Raw genomic sequence first — 18282 nt, forward strand, 5'->3', positions numbered from 1 at the left:
GTGCGCTTGCTTTTAAATGGTCTATAACTGAGTGTCTTCACGTCTGCAAGGGTTTCAGCGCCAGTTAAGCCCCAATTAAATCCAAAAAAGTCAAAAACGGGGTTATGGAGGTCCAACGAGACGGCGACCGTCCCGTCCAGTAGGCCGTGCTTTCCTGTCACACTGTCACGTCAAATGTCAACGTTGTGACGTGCCGCTTTTTCCGTTTTTCGTTTTGGCTTTTTTGCGATTTCTTTTCCTCATTTAAAAGTTCGCGCATAATTTTTCATCCGCGCTGTACAGCCCTGTCACAAACATTACCCCCACCCTTCCAATATCGTTGATCAAAAAAGCTCCCTTCAATATAAAAGTTGTGCACGTGCCGGGCTCATTTTATTAAATTTAAGTGTTGTTATGTATTTTTAAGTACCAAAAGCCGCGCATCAAAATGGTTCAGGTGCGTATTTAGCGGTTTGCGGGCCAACGGGCGCTCGAAACGGCCGGAAAAAGCGATTTCGCACCCGTAAAAACTACCCTCGATTTTTTCTGTCAAGCTTTTGATATAAAAGATGGCGAACAGATTTTTATGCAAATGGACCCCATTTTTCATCTCGGCGAGAATTAATAATTTTCGGGGGCGCGATCGCGGCTTGGAATAACAAACGTGGCATGGACCTAACCTTAAAATCGCGAAAAAGAGTGTTTGTTGATGGATTTTTGGGTTTCAGGCTCCCGATATTAATATTGGGCACCGGGACTTGCCCCAGGCGCTCATTTTGTTGAACGAGATGAACGTGAGTGCACAACACGTTGCTTCGTTGGTCGACAACATGATCCAGAAGGTGCGAAAGGGGGAACTATCGACGGACCAGGGGCTTAGTTTTCTAGAAATGAAGTACAACATGTTGTTGAGTTACTTGATTAACTTGACTTTCGTGGTTTTGCGGAAGTGCTCTGGGGAGAAAATTGAAGGCGACCCGTGTATTGATAGACTTATTGAAATTCGAACAGTATTGGAAAAAATTAGACCCATTGATCACAAACTTAAGTATCAAATTGATAAACTCGTCAAGACTGCCGTTACGGGAACCAATGCGAACGACCCGACTACGTTTAAAGCCAACCCTGACAATCTCATCGACGAGGAGAGCGATGAGGAGCCTGATAGGGAGAAGGAGAAGAGCGACATTTACGTACCGCCGAAACTGTCAGCGGTTCATTATACCGGTAAGTTTGGGTTTGGGTTTAGTTGGTCATGGTGTCACTACATTGTGGATTTTATAGGTGATGAAAGCGCGCAAGAGCGCGCCAAGCGGCTGCAAGAACGCACCAAGAAGCACATGCTGTCAACGTCAATCATGCAAGACTTGAAGGAGGAGTACTTGGACACGCCTGTGGAGGTGTCACAGACCAGCCGCGCCCAGCAAATCCTGTCCAAGCAACAAAAGGAGCGGGAGGAGTACGAGGAGGAGTACATGACGCGGCTGCCCGTCAGCAAATCAGAGAAGCACAAGCGGCGTCAGCTGACCACGTTGGGCAGTCTGGGGGACGAGATTACCGACTTTGGCCCCTCCCCTAGTTCTAGTAAACGGAAAAGGAAACGTCCAGTCAAATCAAAAGGGAAAAATTTCAAAAGGAAACGTTATCATTGATATCAGTATTTACTGGTTTACAATTAAATCAAGAGCTTGAAACCCCAGTTGCCTATGGTGACCTTATGATTTTTGAATGTTTTCTCATTGTAAAAGAAATTCAAAATTGTGTAGATTATTAGGGTTAATGGTTGTGTTCTTTGTTTTTGTGTATTAGACATTTGGCATGCACTTTGGATGTTCGTTCGATTTTGAGTTGGTTTATTGGTTATCGTCGTAATATAGACTGAAAGTATTTTTACAAATGTTATCAAAACTGTTGCTCTACATTCTCATTGAGGAGTAAATATTTTACATGAGACACTTTTTCACGCTGGAATTGTGTGAAATGTTGAATACAGTAATGGAAATGGTAAATTTTTGTACTTTAACGTAGTTTCTCGAATATTTTCTAGGGCTTGTATTAAATCACGGAACTGCGTTAAGTACGTTCCCAATTGCCTTGTACAGGTTATATTGTTGTTAACGTTAACCACAGTTTATTTTCAGACTGGATTATCGGTTGTTGAATAATTAAATCTACAATTACAGTTTCAGTTTTCATTGTTAACATTCTTTTTATTGTTATTTTTGTTACGTTGCGTTTACAATGTTACTACTTCTCTTGGCGTTTTTGTCTCGTCTTGTGTTTTAGTTGTAGTGATATGTTATTAATCTAGATATTAAACAAAAAAAAAATGTATTCAGTAGCTCATGTCCTTTGGTGTACTCGTATTTCGTAGAATGTTTAGGTATGCTACTGAAATTGACAAAAATTCTCAGCTCAAAAAAATTAATAATGTATCGTCATAGGTTATAAGTTTATGGCTTTAATCAGTTAATTACTTTTCATTTGTAGACATGAATTTTTTAATATATATTTTTTTCTTATTTCGGCACTGTGGTGTATTCACCCGTCATGGGGTTAAATGAAACCCCGCGAAAACCCTTATGTTTACGCATCTGGCACGTCACTGCGTGAAAGTCCTCATTGTAGAACTTCTCATCACTGAGGTCGGGTATTTCGTGGCGAAACTTATGGTTTTGCATGAAAGGGATTTTCGGAAAAGCCAGCTAAAACGAATCCAATCCTACAAAACACACTATCACCAAAAAAATACGTACTCTTTGTATGACGTAGGGTTTCGGCATTTGATAACTGTGTTGCATGGTGGTGCTAAAGTCACTTGCGCAAAGATCCGGACACGGATTTGGTTTGTCTCCAGGCACGCAGTCGTGCTGACTACAATAAACAAAAATTAAAAACCCGCCACTCCTACAGGGTCCTACCCCCCGTAACAGTAAGTGTAGAAGTTCCCCATGCGTTTCTTCGGACTCCCTTTCTTTGTCAGGAACCTCTGTTCCAACATATCCTGGGTCGTAGTCCTGTAGGAACCGTCCTTGTCAGTCCCCAATCTGTGATAATGACTCACAAAGTAGTTGACTTTTCCTTGACAGAACGGATCCACGTCTATCGGGTTGTGCTCCTGCAGCTCGTGCCAATGCTCCACTTTGACCCCATCCGAGTACGCGTTCTTGGTGTAGAGGATCTTGGGCTTGCGGCCGTGCGTCGGGCGCCGCTCCGGCTCTTCCAGTCTAAACGGGGGCATCCCGATTCAAATTTGGCGCGCTTGCGCGTAGATTGGCAACATGTTGATTTAGGTTGGTAGCCCGGCAACGTCTGAGTAACGTGAACTTGTTCTAGAATGTCGCCATTTTGCCGTGTAGAATTTCGTTGAGTTTTGACGAATTCAGTAGCCAGTTTTTCCAATTCTGCGCGATTTTAACAATTTCCCAAGGTAATTAAAGTGACTGAAGGCGAAAATGGCCGAGGATCTCGACGTGGAGGCTATGCTGGAAGCCCCCTATAAGAAAGATGTAAGTACTGTTTATTAATAGGCTCATAAATTTTGTGAGTTTAATTGACCGTTGGCAGTGTAAATTGTGGGGTTTGAGCGCGCGAGAGGGCAGCCCCACAGTATGCACTGTTTTGTATTTTTGTTGAATTATGTATGTTATGGCTCTTACATCACTTCCTAATTTTATATTTTAGACGTATGAGGTTTATTTCGGGCTAACGACGCCTTCACGTAAACAACTCAGGTACTGAATATCCTAGGTTAAGTCTATATTTACATATTTAGGGTGTTACTTATTATTTTGATAATGTAGGTCGGTCCCCGTTGGCTAAATAACCCGTCGAGCGGATGTTCATGTTCAGCTAATCAAAAATAGTGGAGTTTTTAAGGCGAGGGTCACGTCTGAATCACGACGAACCGTGGCGGGAGTTTCAAATGCGGCCCTCGAGCCCAAAATAAAGTCGCTGGGTTTTTTAGCCAACGGCTGCAGCATCGTAACTTAGCTTAATTTTCGTGGTTCATATACTATTGTTGGTTTTTGTATGTCGTGTTGCTGATCGGTACTTTCTCGCCATAGGGCTGCTGAATGGACTTCCCGCAATCACCGTCCTGACTCCTACCAATCACCCGATTGGTAAACGCCTCTTTTAGTATGACACAAAGGTGGACTTGTTGGAATGTAAAACCAAAGTACATACATGTTTTTTTATAACAAAATAAAGTCATAGTCATTGATAAAAAGCGGTCGTTGGGTCTTGGCTGTGAGCACTGAACGTAATTTTTGCACGTTTTCGTTGCTAGTTTTCGTTTTGTTTTTGTGTTGTGATTGGCCAAGGCCCAACTCAGTCGGCCTAAATTTGACAACATTGCAATGTTGATTGCATGTCAGTCAAGCAATGAGTGAAGGATATGGTCTTATTCGGTGTATTTTTTCAGAAGTATTGATCTGGATCAAGTTTTTCCGCCACGTTCCTTTGTTAAGTCTGCACGACGGTAAGTCTAGTTCCGGCTAGACGACTGTTAAGTTTCAGCTACGGGAAATTAAAACGGCGACACACCCCTCATTTGTTTTAGATATAGGCTAACGAACTATGAACTACTTAAGTCATTCAACGACGTCGACGGTGACGTTTTTGCGACAGACGGCGGCGCGCCTTTTCAATTGCCGGAGCGTTGCAAAAACGTCAACGTGGACGCTAAAAATTGTAAAACGTTACTTGATTATAAATATGTCTGTTTTTGAAATCAAATGGTAAGTTCACACTAATAATACACAAATCATTAATGCTATCTGTTTTCGCCACCTGCGCGGTCCTCTTCACTTTGTTGCTGTTCGTAGGAAGAAGTCAATGGCAAAATCAAAGAGAATGGAGAATCAAAGAAACACAGGAGCTCAGAGTAAGTAGATACATTCACACACCATATTACTATATACACACGTTATACGTCATTACAACGTTTGGTGACTAATCTGAAGCAAAAACAATTAATTTTTATCTATAAAAAAATCGTATTTACCAATTATTATCCACTGAAACAAAAATTCTTCAATAATGCATTAATTAATTATTTTTTACTTCCAAACGAGGTCCTTAGAATATGGAAAAGTAGGTCTCTCGTTACAGTCCGTCTGTCACTTCTTGGCAATTTTATTAGACATGATCTCGGAAACTACTTTACTGATTCTTGTGAAATTTTACATTTATTTTAGGAATATTGTATAGGTGGCAGTCGAAAGTGCCAATTAAAAGTTATCTGATCATCCCCACCAGCCATTTGATGACGTCATCTCCAAATTTTGGTAAATCCTACTTAAATTTTACAAAATAACATGCTTCTGTAAGATATCTAGATTTTTGTCAAACAATTAAAATTATAAACAAAATTTTGCCCGTTAATTTAGCAATTATAACATCCACTGCTTCGAAATCTTCCAAATGTTTTAAGGTTCTTATAAGTCGCTGTTCAAAATTTTTTGGTCGTCCCTTTGAAAAACTCGATGACGTCGGCGCAAAATTGCTGAGTAAATCGTGTGTAAAATGCACAAAATAGTAGGGATCTACATTTGTGGTTTTAATAAATTTTTTTCATCCAATTTTGTCACCTTGTGGATTTTTATCGCACTTTTTGGGTATATTTTGTAGCTTTTATCACTTTTTTTGCCTTTTTTTTCTTCACAATTTTAGTCTTGTCGCTTTTTTGCGGATTCTTTTGTCGTTTTTTGTAGTTTATTTTGGATTCTTTATATTTGTCGGATTTCTTTGTGTCTTATTACATACTTACATTTTTGTGGCCTCTTTTGTTGCTTTGTTTTCGTGGCTTTCTTAACTTCCTTTTACTTGTAGCATTCTTTTTGTTGTTCGTTTTTGTCTTTTTGTGTTCCTTTTTATCGTTTTCGTTGGTCACATTTTCGTGTTACCCTAGTTTGTGGTCTTTTTGGTCTGTTTTTATGACTCCTGAGTTTTTTAATTTGTAGATAGAACTTTTTGCTGGTTTTTTTTCGTTGGTCGCTTTTTTATCCGTTTTTTTTTGTTTTGTTCTGGATTTCTTTTTCTTTATAATTTTTTAATGGCATATTTTTGGCTTTTTTTGTTGTCACGTTTTTTGTGGCCGTTTGTCTCTTTTTTGTGGTCTTTTTTTTGTTGAATTTCACTCTCCACTCCCATTTTTATACCCCGCCTTTTTGATTGGTTTTGTCTTTTTTGACGCTTTTTTAACTTTTTTTCTCTCTTCTTTACTGCTTTTTGATCCCCTACTTTTCTCTTTTTTGATTTTTTGACTATTTTTGATCCTCTTTTCTACTCTTTGGCTGTCTTTGACTCCTCCTTTTTAACTCCATTTTGACTCTCTTTTTCACTCCCCCTTCTTGACTCTTTCTGATTTTCTATTGTTGACTCTTTTTGACTCTCGTTCACTCTCTTTTTGATTCTCTTTCACTTTCTTTTTGACTCTCGTTCACTTTCTTTTTGACTTTTTCATTCTTTTGTTTTACCTCTGACTCTTTTTGACTCCCCCCCCCTCCTCTTTGACTCCCTCCTTTTGACCCCCTTTGACTCCCTCTTTTTGATTCTCTTTTTTGACTCTTTGGACTTCCTTTTTCATTCCCCCTTCTTGACTTCCTTTTTCATTCCCCCTTCTTGACTTCCTTTTTCATTCCCCCTTCTTGACTTCCTTTTTCATTCCTCTTTCTTGACTCCCTTTTTCATTTTTTTTCACCCTCTTTGACTCCCCCTGATTCTTTTTCTGACTCGTTCTGACTTTTTTGACTCTTGACTCTTTCAATCCCCTTTTTTGACTCCTTTTGATTTTCTTTTTTTGACTTTCTGACTCTCTTTGACTTTTTTTGACCCTCCCTTTTTGGCTCTCTTTGACTTCCCCTTTTTGACTCTATTTGTGACTACATATCTCGTTTTGACTGTATTTCTCTTTGACTCTCTTTTTCACTCCCCCTTGAGTTATGATTTGCTTTAGTTGACTCTTTTTGACTGTCTTTCACTGTCTTTTTGACTCTCTCTTAGACACTCTTTTTGACTCTCTCTGACTCTTTGACTCGCTCTTTCTGACTGTCTTTTTTTACTTTCTATCTCTGACTCCCTCTTTTACTCCCGTTTTTTCTGCCTTTTCTGGTGTTTTTTTTACTTTCTCTATTTGACTTTCTCTTTTCGACACTCTTTGACTCTCTTTTGGACACTCTGACTCTCCCTTTGACTCTCTTCCTTTGACTCTCCCTTTGACTCTCTTCTTTTGACTCTCCCTTTGACTCTCTTCCTTTGACTCTCCCTTTGACTCTCTTCCTTTGACTCTCCCTTTGACTCTTTTCCTTTGACTCTCCCTTTGACTCCCTCTCTTTGACTGTCTCTGACTCTTTTTTTAACTCTCTTTTTTGACTTTTGACTCCTCCCTTTTTCACTCCCCCTTCTTGACTCCCTTTTTGACTGTCTCTTTAACTGTCTCTTTGACTGATCTCTTTTTGACTCCCTCTTTGACTCCCTCTTTGACTCCCTCTTTGACTCTCTTTAACTCCCTCTTTGACTCTCTTTAACTCTCTCTTTTTGACTCTTTCACTCCCTCTCTTTTACTCTCTTTTGGCTCTCTTTGACTCCGCCTGACTTTTTCTGACTCTTTCTGACTGACTCTCTTTTTCACTCTTTCACTCCCCCCTTTTGACTGTCTTTTTGATTTTAACTCTGTTTTTGACTCTTTGACTCCCTCTTTTTGACTGTTTTTTTTTTACTCTCTTTGACTCTGACGTTCTCTTTTTGAGTCTTTTTTTAACCTTCTCTTTCTGACTCTGACCCTCTCGTTTTGATTTTCTTTCACTCCTCCTTTTTGACTTTTTTTTTTACTTTCTCTTTGACTCACTTTTTGACTGTTTTTGACTTTCACTTTTTGACTGTTTTTGACTTTCACTTTTTGACTGTTTTTGACTCTCTTTCTGACTCCCTCTTTCTGACTCTCTTCCTGACTCCTTCTTTCGGACTTTCTTTTTGACTTTCTGACTCTCTTTTTGAGTCTTTCTTTCTGACTCTGACTCTCTTTTTGACTCTTGACTTTTTCACTCCCCCTTTTTAACTATTTTTGATTTTGACTGTTTTTTGACTGTTCATGACTCTTTTTTTGACCGTATTTGACTCTCTCTTTTTGACTTTTTCTTTTACTTTCTCTTTTTGACCCTCTCTTTTTTTCCCCCTCTCTTTTTTGACCCTCTCTTTTTGTCTGTGTCTTTTTAACCCTCTCTTTTTGTCTGTGTCTTTTTGACCCTGACTCTCTTTCTGACTCCCTGATTCTTCTTTACTGTCTTCTTTGAGTATTTCGACTCTTTCACTCCCCTTTTTTGACTCTCTTTGTGATTTTCTTTTTTTTTTGACTCTGACACTGTTTTTGACTCTCTTTGACTTTCTCTTTTTGACTCTTTGACTTTCTCTTTTTGACTCTCTCTTTGACTTTGTCTTTTGTCTCTCTCTTTGACTTTCTCTTTTTGACTCTCTTTGACTTTCTCTTTTTGACTCTCTTTTTTACTCTCTCTTTTTGATCCTCTCTTTGACACTCTCTTTTGGACTCTCTTTGACACTCTCTTTTTGACTCTCTCTTTTTGACTCTCTTTTTGACTCTCTTTGACACTCTCTTTTTGACTCTCTTTGACACTCTCTTTTTGACTTCTTTGACTCTTTCTTTCTGACTGTCTTTTTTATTTTCTCTTTCTGACTCCCTTTTTTACTTTGGTTTTTTCTGCCTTTTCAGGTGTTTTTTTTACCTTCTCTATTTGACTTTCTAGTTTTAACTTTCTCTTTTTGACCCTCTCTCTTTGACTTTCTCTTTTTGACTCTGACTCTCTGACTCTCTTTGACTCGCTCTTTCTGAACCTCTTTCTGACTTTCTTTTTGATTCTCTCTCTGTGACTCTTTCTTTTTTACTCCCGTTTTTGCTGCCTTTTCTGGTGTTTTTTTTTATCGCTTTTTGGGGCCTTTTTGTATCGCATTTTTTGTATCCTTTTTTTGTCACATTGTGTTTTTTTCTGTTTCTCTTTTTGTTGTTTTTTTGTGGCGTCCTTGACTTTCTTTTATTTGTCGCATTTTTTGTCATTTTTGTCTCTGAATTTTATCGCGTTTTTTGTCGTTTCTTCCTTTGCTTTTTTTGTTGTCTTTGGTCGCATTCGTGTATTTTATGGTCCCTTTTTTCCTGTCAATTTTTTTGCTCGCATTTTTGTGGCCGTTTTTTTTTGACTCTTTCTAAATTTGGGAACAAAGAAGTTTTGTATTTTCCCCCTTTTTATCGCTTTTTTTTGTTTCTCGGTTTGTTTTATTGCCTTTTTTGTAACTTGTTTCCGGCTTTCTTCGTAGTTTTGGACTTAATTTTTTTGTGGCTTTTTGGCCACTTGACCTGACCTGACATGACATGACCGACTTCCCTTTTTATCGTATTTTTTAATTATTTTTAAGCTTTTTTGTAATCTTTTTATTGTGCCTCTTGAATTTTATCGAATTTCCATGTTCAAAAGGCTCTAATGAAAGAGAAAATAGTGTATTTAAAATTGCCAAACTACAAAGTGCAATTATAAAAAAAAAAAGGTAGAAAACTTCTTACTTTGGTAATCTTCACGATATTTTTTCATTTCATCGCAACACACATAACACACACAGTCATCCACCACGCACCAAAAACCTCAAAACTCACCACCCTCCCATTCCAGTAAGAAGCGCCGCAGCAACAGCCGGAACCGCCGCAGCCGCAGCCGATCACGCGACAAACGCCGCAGCCGCGACAAGGACCGCCGAAGAAGCCGAAGCCGCGACAGGATCCGCTCGAAAGACCGCCGGAGGTCGAGATCGCGAGACCGCAAATCGAAATCCCGAGACAGAAAATCGCGCTCGCGCGACAAAGACAGACGCAGCCGATCGAAAGACAGAAAGGACAACAACAGGCGGCGGCGCACGCGCAGCAAAGAACGCAAGCAGCAGCAGCAGCCGCAGCCGCCGCAGCGCTCGCCCTCGCGTAAGCGCTCCCTGTCCCCGGTGGGGAAGTTCGGGAGACGGGGGCGGTCGCCGATCGGGCTCCGCTCGAACTCGCCCGTCGAGGAACTCAGTCCCGAGGAGAGGGACGCTAGGACTGTTTTCGTTATGCAATTGTCGCAGAGGATACGCGCCAGAGACTTGGAGGAGTTCTTCAGTTCAGTGGGTAAAGTGAGAGACGTGCGGTTGATTGTTTGCAACAAAACGAGGAGGTTCAAGGGGATTGCGTACATCGAGTTCAAAGACCCGGAGAGCGTCGCCTTGGTGAGTGATGGAACGTGGAGTTTTTGAAAAGTTTGATGATGATGGTTTGTTTTGTAGGCGTTGGGGTTGTCCGGACAGAAGTTGCTAGGGGTGCCGATCATAGTCCAGCACACGCAAGCCGAGAAGAACAGAATGGGCAACTCGATGCCCAACATGATGCCCAAGGGCATGACAGGACCAATGAGGTTGTATGTAGGTTCTTTACATTTCAATATCACGGAAGATATGTTGAGGAGTATCTTCGAACCGTTCGGTAAAATTGACAATATCCAGTTAATCATGGATCCGGAAACGGGGCGATCGAAGGGTTACGGGTTTATAGCGGTAAGTTCGTTTTTTCGTTCGTCTGGAACAATTTTTTCATTTGGTTTTGCGCGCAGTTCCATAATTGCGAAGACGCTAAGAAAGCGTTGGAGCAATTGAACGGGTTTGAGTTGGCAGGTAGACCCATGAAAGTCGGGAATGTGACGGAAAGACTGGATTTGCAACAGCAAGGGCCTTCCATTTTGGATTCGGACGAGTTGGATAGGTCGGGTATCGACCTGGGGGCGACGGGACGGCTGCAATTGATGTTCAAATTGGCCGAAGGGGCCGGGATGCAGGTGCCACAGGCGGCAGCGAACGCCCTCAGCATAGCCACGGGTCAACCCATAGTCCCACAGGTCCAACAGAACTCCACGCCACCAATCGCCACGCAGTGCTTCATGTTGAGCAACATGTTCGACCCTGCGACGTGAGTAGCTGTCACAATTTTTAATAATAAAATAGTATTGTAAGAAATAATAATGGAGCCAAATTTGACCCTTCTGGTACTCCAGACGTTTTAGCATTGTTTAAGTATATTATAATTGGACAACCTATACGGACAATCACTTTCCCATGTAGAAAAGAATGAATATATATTTTACATCTCACTCGCTTCACTATGAAGTGGGGGTACCTTACGAAAGGGGGTAAAAATAGTCCATAAGCACGTGATGTCGATAAGGTAGTAAACGGACGTATTAATCAGTACGTTGTACGGGGAACAGTCACAAAATAAGCAAACGTACGTGTTGAAGACTTTACTGTAATATATGTATATGTAGTGCATACCTGTTTCAAGGTTAAGGTAACAAAAATTTAATATTATCGCGGTATACCTATTATCCATGAACTGCATGGCTAACAAATATGCGTCCCTTTTTAAATTTTGCAGTTTTTGAATTTCCAGTTATCCGATGTTCCGATTTCTTTAATTTTCAATATTTAGATTTTACAATACATATTTTTAAATGTAACACCCTATATATTTTTTTACATATTTTGATTGATCTTTTATTTGGCTTTTAAATTTTGAAATTTCGATGCGACGTTGCCATGTTTTTTCAATTGTCTTACAAATTTTTGGTAATGGAACGATTCAAAAAAATCATGTTAGGGTCATTTTTAAAGTCACTCTCTTTTTCAAAATTACAGCCTTATGAAAATTTTAATGTTTTTTCGACTACTTTCAAAAATTTCCTTTCGACTGCTAGAAATTATTTTCGGCCTCATTTCTCGGAAAACTTTCACCATTTTTCCAAAATCGCCTAACGAAAAATGGCAAGTTTTGAAATTAAAAAAAAAAAAAAAATATTGTAAGACCGAGTCTTTCTAAATTTTGGTCCCGGATCAAAAACACGCTATACTTTTGTATCAGCACTTCCAAATATATATCTCTAATTTTTTTGTGGATTTTTAGACAGCTTTTTTCAAAAGTTCCAATTTTTAAAATTCCACCCCCATAAAAATTTCGAACCTTTTTCGAAAATAACCTTAAGAATTTGATTTTTAAGTTCCCCGATTTTCCAGTTTTTAAATTTTGCAATTTTTGAATTTCCAATGATCCGATTTTCCGATTTCTATAATTTTCAATATTTAGATTTTACAATACATATTTTTAAATGAAACACCGTATATATTTTTACATATTTTGATTGATCTTTTCTTTGGCGTTTAAATTTTGAAATTTCGATGCGACGTTGCCATGTTTTTTCAATTGTCTTACAAATTTTTGGTAATGGAACGATTCAAAAAAATCGTGATAGGGTCATTTTTAAAGTCTCAGTCTTTTTCAATTTTTCAAAATTCCAGCCTTATGAAAATTTTGATCTTTTTTCCACTACTTTCGAAAATTTTCTTTCGACTGCCAGAAATTACTTTCGACCTCATTTCTCGGAAAACTTTCACCGTTTTTCCAAAATCGCCTAATGAAAAATGGCAAGTTTTGGAAATGAAAAAAGAAATTGATTGTAAGATCGAATCTTTTTAAATTTTGGTCCGGGACCAAGAACGCGCTTCCAAATATATATCTCACAATTTTTTTTTTTTACTTTAGCCAACTTTTTTCAAAAGCTCAATGTTTCAATACTCCAACCTTTAGAAAATTTTGATCTTTTTTCGAGAACTGAAGAGATTTTTTTTGTTGATTTTAGTCTTTAAAAGTTACTTTTGAACTCATTTCTTCAAAAACTATGAGCATTTTTCCAGAATGGCTCAAAAAATCTCACAAACTTTAGTTCCCCGATTTTCCAATTACAAAATTTTTCAATTTTTAAATTTTGCAATTTTTGGATTTCCAGTTTTCCGATTTTCCGATTTCTATAATTTTCAATATTTAGATTTTACAATACATACATATTTCTTGGTTTTATTTTTCATTTTCCCGATTTTTTAATGTTCATTTTGACAGTTCTATATCAAAATTTTTCGTTTTTTGATTTCCTTCATTTTTTCAATGTCTCCGATTTTATAATTTTTCGTTTACTCAAATTTTCAATTTCTAAAAGTTACTTCTGAACTCATTTCTCCGAAAACTTTCACCATTTTCCCAGAATGGCCCAAAGAAATCGCACAAATTATAGATTAAGAAAAAAGAAATTGAATTGAACACCCAATATTTCCAAAATTTTGACCGAGTACTAAAAACACGCTATATTTTTGGAATCAGCACCTCGAGATGCTCGTCCTAGAATTCTTTGTGGATTTTTAGACAACTTTATTCCAAAGCTCATTGTTTCAATACTTTTTGATTTTGAAAATTTGATCTTTTTCGAAAACTTAAGAGATCGTCCACTTTAAAGGTATACGAAATTAAACGACCACTACTTTAATTAATAAGTAACAAGTCATCTAATTTGCCTCCAGAATAACTATGGATTATCATCAAACTATGAACACCAAATTAATGCAATCTTCTTACGTATTTTTTTTATTAACAGTAGTCAAATCATTAAATACATATTATTTTTGAAACTAAAATGCATTTTATCCTAAGATTGTATCACAAAATATTCATCACCATTTAAATATATACGATTTAGACATCAAGAAATAAATTTAAAATTGCAAAAATTATACTAAACCAGTCTTAAATGTGTCTTGTATGTACGTGCTTATCAGTATGTAGGCATTTTAACGCACAGCAATAATCGTTCTTGATGAGTAATGACTGATGACTACTGTAACACAGTAAATCCTCGAAATCGAAAATTTAAAACACTGAAAAATTCAAATATGGGAAAATTGTAAAATCTAAAATTTAAAAATCGAGAAATTGAACAATCGGTTAATTCAAAAATCGAAACATCGAAAAATAAAAAAAAATTGGACAATCGAAAATTTAAAAATTCCGAAAATTGAAAAATTGAAATATAGAGAACTGAAAACTCAAAAAATCGAAAAAAATTAATAATTTCAAAAATTGAAAAGTTAACATTGAGAAATCGAAAAACTGAAAAATCACAAAATTGAACGAAATATCAAAAAATTAGGAAATTAAAAAATTGAGAAACAAAAAAGTCAAAAAAGCAGAGTCTAAAAATCGCAAACTTAAAAAATCGAAAAATTGAAAATCAAAAACCTGAATAATTGAAAAATTGAAGAACCGAAGAACTGAAAAATCAAAACTTTAGCAAGTGGAGAAATGGGAATATAAAAAAATAGATTAATTGAGAAATCCGAAAACTAAAAATTCAGAAACGTCAAAATTTGAAAAATAAAAAAAAATTGAAGAACTAAAAAATCGAAAAATCTAAAATTTAAAATATTGAAAAGTTAAAATATCCTAAAACTGAAAAATGGAAAAATCCACACATCAAAAAATCAAAAAAACAAAAATAAAAATAAACTGAAAAATCAACGAATCGAGAAGTCGAGAATTTAAAAAATTGGACAATTGAAAAATCGGATAAATCAAAAATCGAAACATCGAAAAATCGAGAAACCGAAAAGCAAAAAATCGAAAAATCGAAACATTGTAAAATTCAAAAATTGAGACATCGAGAAATCGAAAAATCAAAAGACAAAAAAAATCGAGGAGTCGAAAAATCAAAAAATTGAGAAACCGAACCTTAAATATGGAAAAATTGATAAAACGAGAGATTGAATAATCAAAACATCGAAACATCCGACTCTCAGTGAATTGAGATCTCAAAAAATTTAAACATTCGTAAATTTAAAAAATTAAAATATAGAACTGGAAACTCGAGAAACTGAAAAATCTAGAAATTTAAAAATTAAAATATGAAAAAATTGAAAAATTGAGAAATTGAAATAAAAAACAAAAAACCGAAAATCCAAAAATAAAAAATAGAAAAATCTAGAAGTCGAAAAATGAAAGAATCGAAGTATTGAAAAATATCAAAACTGAAAGAAATATCCAAAAATTGAGAAATCGACAAACCAATAAAGCGAAGTCGAAAAATCGAAGAATTGAAGAACTGAAAAATCGAAACTTTAAGAAGTGGGAAAATCAAAAATAGATTAATTGAGAAATCAGAAAACTGAAAATTTAACGCAAAAATTTGAAAAATTCAAAAATTTAAATACTGAAGAACTGAAAAGTCAAAAAATCGAGAAATCGAAAAACTAAAATTTAAAACAATGAATAATTAAAATATCGCAAAATTGAAGAATCGAGAGATTCAATTCAAATTGAAAAATTGAAAAATCGGGGCATTGAAAAATTGGAAAATCCAGAAATTGATAAGCTCAAAAGAAAAAAATCGAAAAACCGAGAAATCCGAAATTCAAAAACTGAGACTTCGAGAAATTGAAAAATCGGAGGATCGAGAAATTGAGGAGTCGGAAGCCGAAAAGGAAAGTTAAAAATTGAAAAATTGAGAAATTGAACAATCAAAACAACGAAACATCTGAATTCGATAAATTGAGAAATTAAAAAATTGAATAATCGAAAAATTTTAAAAAAGAAAAACTGGAAAATCAAAAATTAAAATTGAAAAAATTGAAAAATTGAAAAATTGAAATATAGAAGAACTGAAAACTCGAAATATCGAAAAACCTAGAATTTTAAAAAATGAAATATTAAAACATCGAAAAGTTTAAAAATTGAGAAATCGAAGCATTAAACAGTCCCAGAATTGAAAAATCTAAAGTTTACAATAAATTGAAAATCCAAAAAGGAAAAAAGCGAGAAATCAAAAAAAATCCATCAATTCAAAAATCGAAAAGTCGAAAAATTGAAATATTGAAAAATCTCATAACTGAAAGAAATATTAAAAAAATTGAGAAATTAAAAAATTGGAGAATTGAGAAATCGAAAATCTAAAAAAGCAAAATTGAAAAATCGTAATCTTAAAAAATCGAAAAATTCAGGAATTGAAGATGTGAAAAATCGAAACTTTAGGAAATCCAGAAATGGACAAATAAAAAAAATACTTTAGAAATCGGCAAACTGAAAATTTAGAAACGTGAAAATTTGAAAAATTGAAAAATCGAAATATTTAAAAACCGTAAAATTGAAGAGGACAAAAATTGAGAAATCGTATCATTGAAACATCGTAAGATTGAGAAATCGAAAAATAAAAAAATCGAGAAATAGAAAATTTAAGGAATGGAGGAATCGGAAAAGCCCAAAATTGAAATATTGAAAAATTGAGACATTTAAAGTTGAAAAATCGAGAAATCGACAAGCCGAAAAATCCCAATAGCGTATTTAGGTATAAATCACAAGATCAGGACTATTCTACTTTTTAAAATTTAAATACATAACATTATAAATTGGAAAATGTTGATTTTTTTTCCAAAAATCTTGACGTCAAAGGTGAAAACTCGACACGGATGCATAAACCGTAAACGAGGCGAAACTACAATTTTACTATTGTAAAATTTGGAAATTGCGTCATTTCATTGTTCGTGACAAATTTTGGAGAGTGTAATTTGATAATACAATTTGAAATGTAAATTTTGTCATTCGGGAACATTATGTATTAAATCGTTAAGATGTTCAAGAACTTTGTTCACTTATTCGTTGTAAAGTCCAATGCTCGAAATGGGTTAGTTCGTAATGGATGTGTATCAGATCAACTCTAACGAATGTCGGCTTATAGATAAATCGCTTAAAGCCGATATTGGCCTGAGTGTGCTTTGGTCTGTAGATCAAACAAGTTCTCAGGCGACGAAAAATTGCATGTGGAGGGAGACTTCGGATTACAAATCGTGCCAAGAAAGACATATTTGGGACAGATGGATTTTCAGGTGCTTGACTAGCGGTAATTTTAAATTGTTTGCTGTCGTTCGCGAAGTGAAGAACACAATTTCATTAAAATGATAATTATAAAATTATCATAATCACTATTGGTGTTAATTAACACAAAATGGCGCGCAAGTTATCAGTTGATTTCGTTAATAAATTTTTTTCTCTCTTGTAATTATTTGTAATGTTAACGCCGAAAGTTTATGTCATTCTGTTATTTACTTTGAACATATATTTTCATTTTGTGTTAATATTTTTGTAACACCACGAATCTAAATTTTACTTAAAATCTTGTTTTACTTTAATCTTGTAAAACTAAACAATTATACCAGTTTAAAAACCCTTGGAAAGTTTCTGTCAGTCTTCAGATATAGTCAAATCAAAATATGCGTCAAATTGATTTAAATTCAATTCTTTCTTATCACGTTACAACGCGTTGCTTCATATTTTTTATGTCAAGTATATTTTCATATTTTGTACATATATGTTTATACACATTACTGTTTACGGAACAATGTTGATTATGGATTTATGGATAACTCCTCGTATAAGAGCAGAGTGAAGGGTGTTTGCCTTTGCTAATGTTTGATGGCGCCATCTGATTTAGAGTAAAATAAACCTAATACGTTGGCTCACTGTAGTGAAAATGCGCGTTGACGAAAAATTTGTCCCACACCCCCTGGATTCCTTGTCCTAAAGCTCACTATTTAGGCGAAGTAAAATTTGTATTAGGTTGTCCAACTATAATATACTTAAACAATGGTTTTAGTAATGCCTGCACAAATTTCGTCTGACGAGTTTACTTTTTTTGCAGGGAGTCGAATCAGAACTGGGACGTCGAAATCCGCGATGACGTCATCGAAGAGTGCAACAAACATGGTGGCGTTTTACACGTATATGTAGATAAGGGATCACCACAAGGCAACGTCTATGTCAAGTGTCCGTCAATAGCTACGGCGGTAGCATCAGTCAATTCTCTACATGGGCGTTGGTTCGCTGGGAGAGTTATCACAGCCGCTTACGTTCCATTATTAAATTATCATTCGCTGTTTCCTGACGCCATGTCAGCAGCGCAATTGTTATTGCCATCCAATAGGAAGTAGTTATTTTCTTAAAAGTATAACTATTGTATTGTATCAATATTATTATTTGTAATAAATCTGCATCCTGTATGTAGGCATTTTGTAACCATCACAACAGTGACTTGTAGGAATAAGTCAGGGAGCAAGGGTTCACCTAAGTTGTATGTAAACAAGAATTGTAAAAATGCGAGAGGTTCGTTTGTAAAAATGTAATGAATAAAGTGCAGGCTAAAAGCGAATGATTTTTTTTTTATTTGTTTGACGTTGCTGGACTTGCAAATGTCAGCTTGTCAAATTAAACCGGCTATAAGACGTTTTGTTTTCACACAAAAAAAAGGAAAGTTATTTCTTTGTGTGTGTAAGTGCGTGTCTTGCAAAACAATGTTCTTGTAAATGGTATTAGAAAGTAATTAGCTCTCTTTTCGTAATTATTTCTTGTGT

The 18282-nt window shown here is 35.9% G+C and overlaps 4 protein-coding genes across 8 annotated transcripts in view; 2 read left to right on the plus strand and 2 right to left on the minus strand.

Annotated features, from left to right (window-relative positions):
* The window catches only part of LOC135136987 (protein transport protein Sec61 subunit beta-like), a 160135-nt gene that overhangs the window by 22804 nt on the left and 119049 nt on the right, over window positions 1–18282 (minus strand). The window lies entirely within an intron of this gene.
* Window positions 151–2501, plus strand: LOC135137152 (neuroguidin). The gene is made up of 3 exons (XM_064066740.1): window positions 151–436; window positions 708–1206; window positions 1264–2501. Exons 1-3 carry the CDS (start codon window positions 428–430, stop codon window positions 1629–1631), a joined length of 876 nt encoding a protein of 291 aa, XP_063922810.1. The 5' UTR covers window positions 151–427; the 3' UTR covers window positions 1632–2501.
* On the minus strand, window positions 2495–3289 carry LOC135137153 (uncharacterized). The gene is made up of 3 exons (XM_064066741.1): window positions 2901–3289; window positions 2736–2853; window positions 2495–2684 (listed from the first exon to the last, which is right to left on the minus strand). The coding sequence occupies exons 1-3, from the start codon at window positions 3218–3220 to the stop codon at window positions 2499–2501; spliced, it is 624 nt and encodes a 207-aa protein (XP_063922811.1). The 5' UTR covers window positions 3221–3289; the 3' UTR covers window positions 2495–2498.
* On the plus strand, window positions 3300–18080 carry LOC135137151 (RNA-binding protein 39). Of its 5 annotated transcripts, XM_064066735.1 has the most exons (9): window positions 3301–3488; window positions 3664–3713; window positions 4047–4159; window positions 4406–4721; window positions 4809–4867; window positions 9660–10242; window positions 10300–10566; window positions 10623–10975; window positions 17574–18080. In XM_064066735.1, exons 4-9 carry the CDS (start codon window positions 4719–4721, stop codon window positions 17860–17862), a joined length of 1554 nt encoding a protein of 517 aa, XP_063922805.1. In that variant the 5' UTR covers window positions 3301–3488; window positions 3664–3713; window positions 4047–4159; window positions 4406–4718; the 3' UTR covers window positions 17863–18080. The 5 variants fall into 5 exon arrangements, with proteins under 5 accessions (XP_063922804.1, XP_063922805.1, XP_063922807.1 ...); XM_064066737.1 differs by having other exon boundaries at window positions 3664–4159; XM_064066739.1 differs by lacking the exon at window positions 3664–3713.

The sequence above is a fragment of the Zophobas morio genome, unplaced genomic scaffold (assembly GCF_036711695.1).
Source record: "Zophobas morio isolate AGI-343-1 ecotype UQ-CSIRO unplaced genomic scaffold, CSIRO_AGI_Zmor_V1 ptg000028l, whole genome shotgun sequence".
NCBI classification, from domain to species: Eukaryota; Metazoa; Arthropoda; class Insecta; order Coleoptera; family Tenebrionidae; genus Zophobas; species Zophobas morio.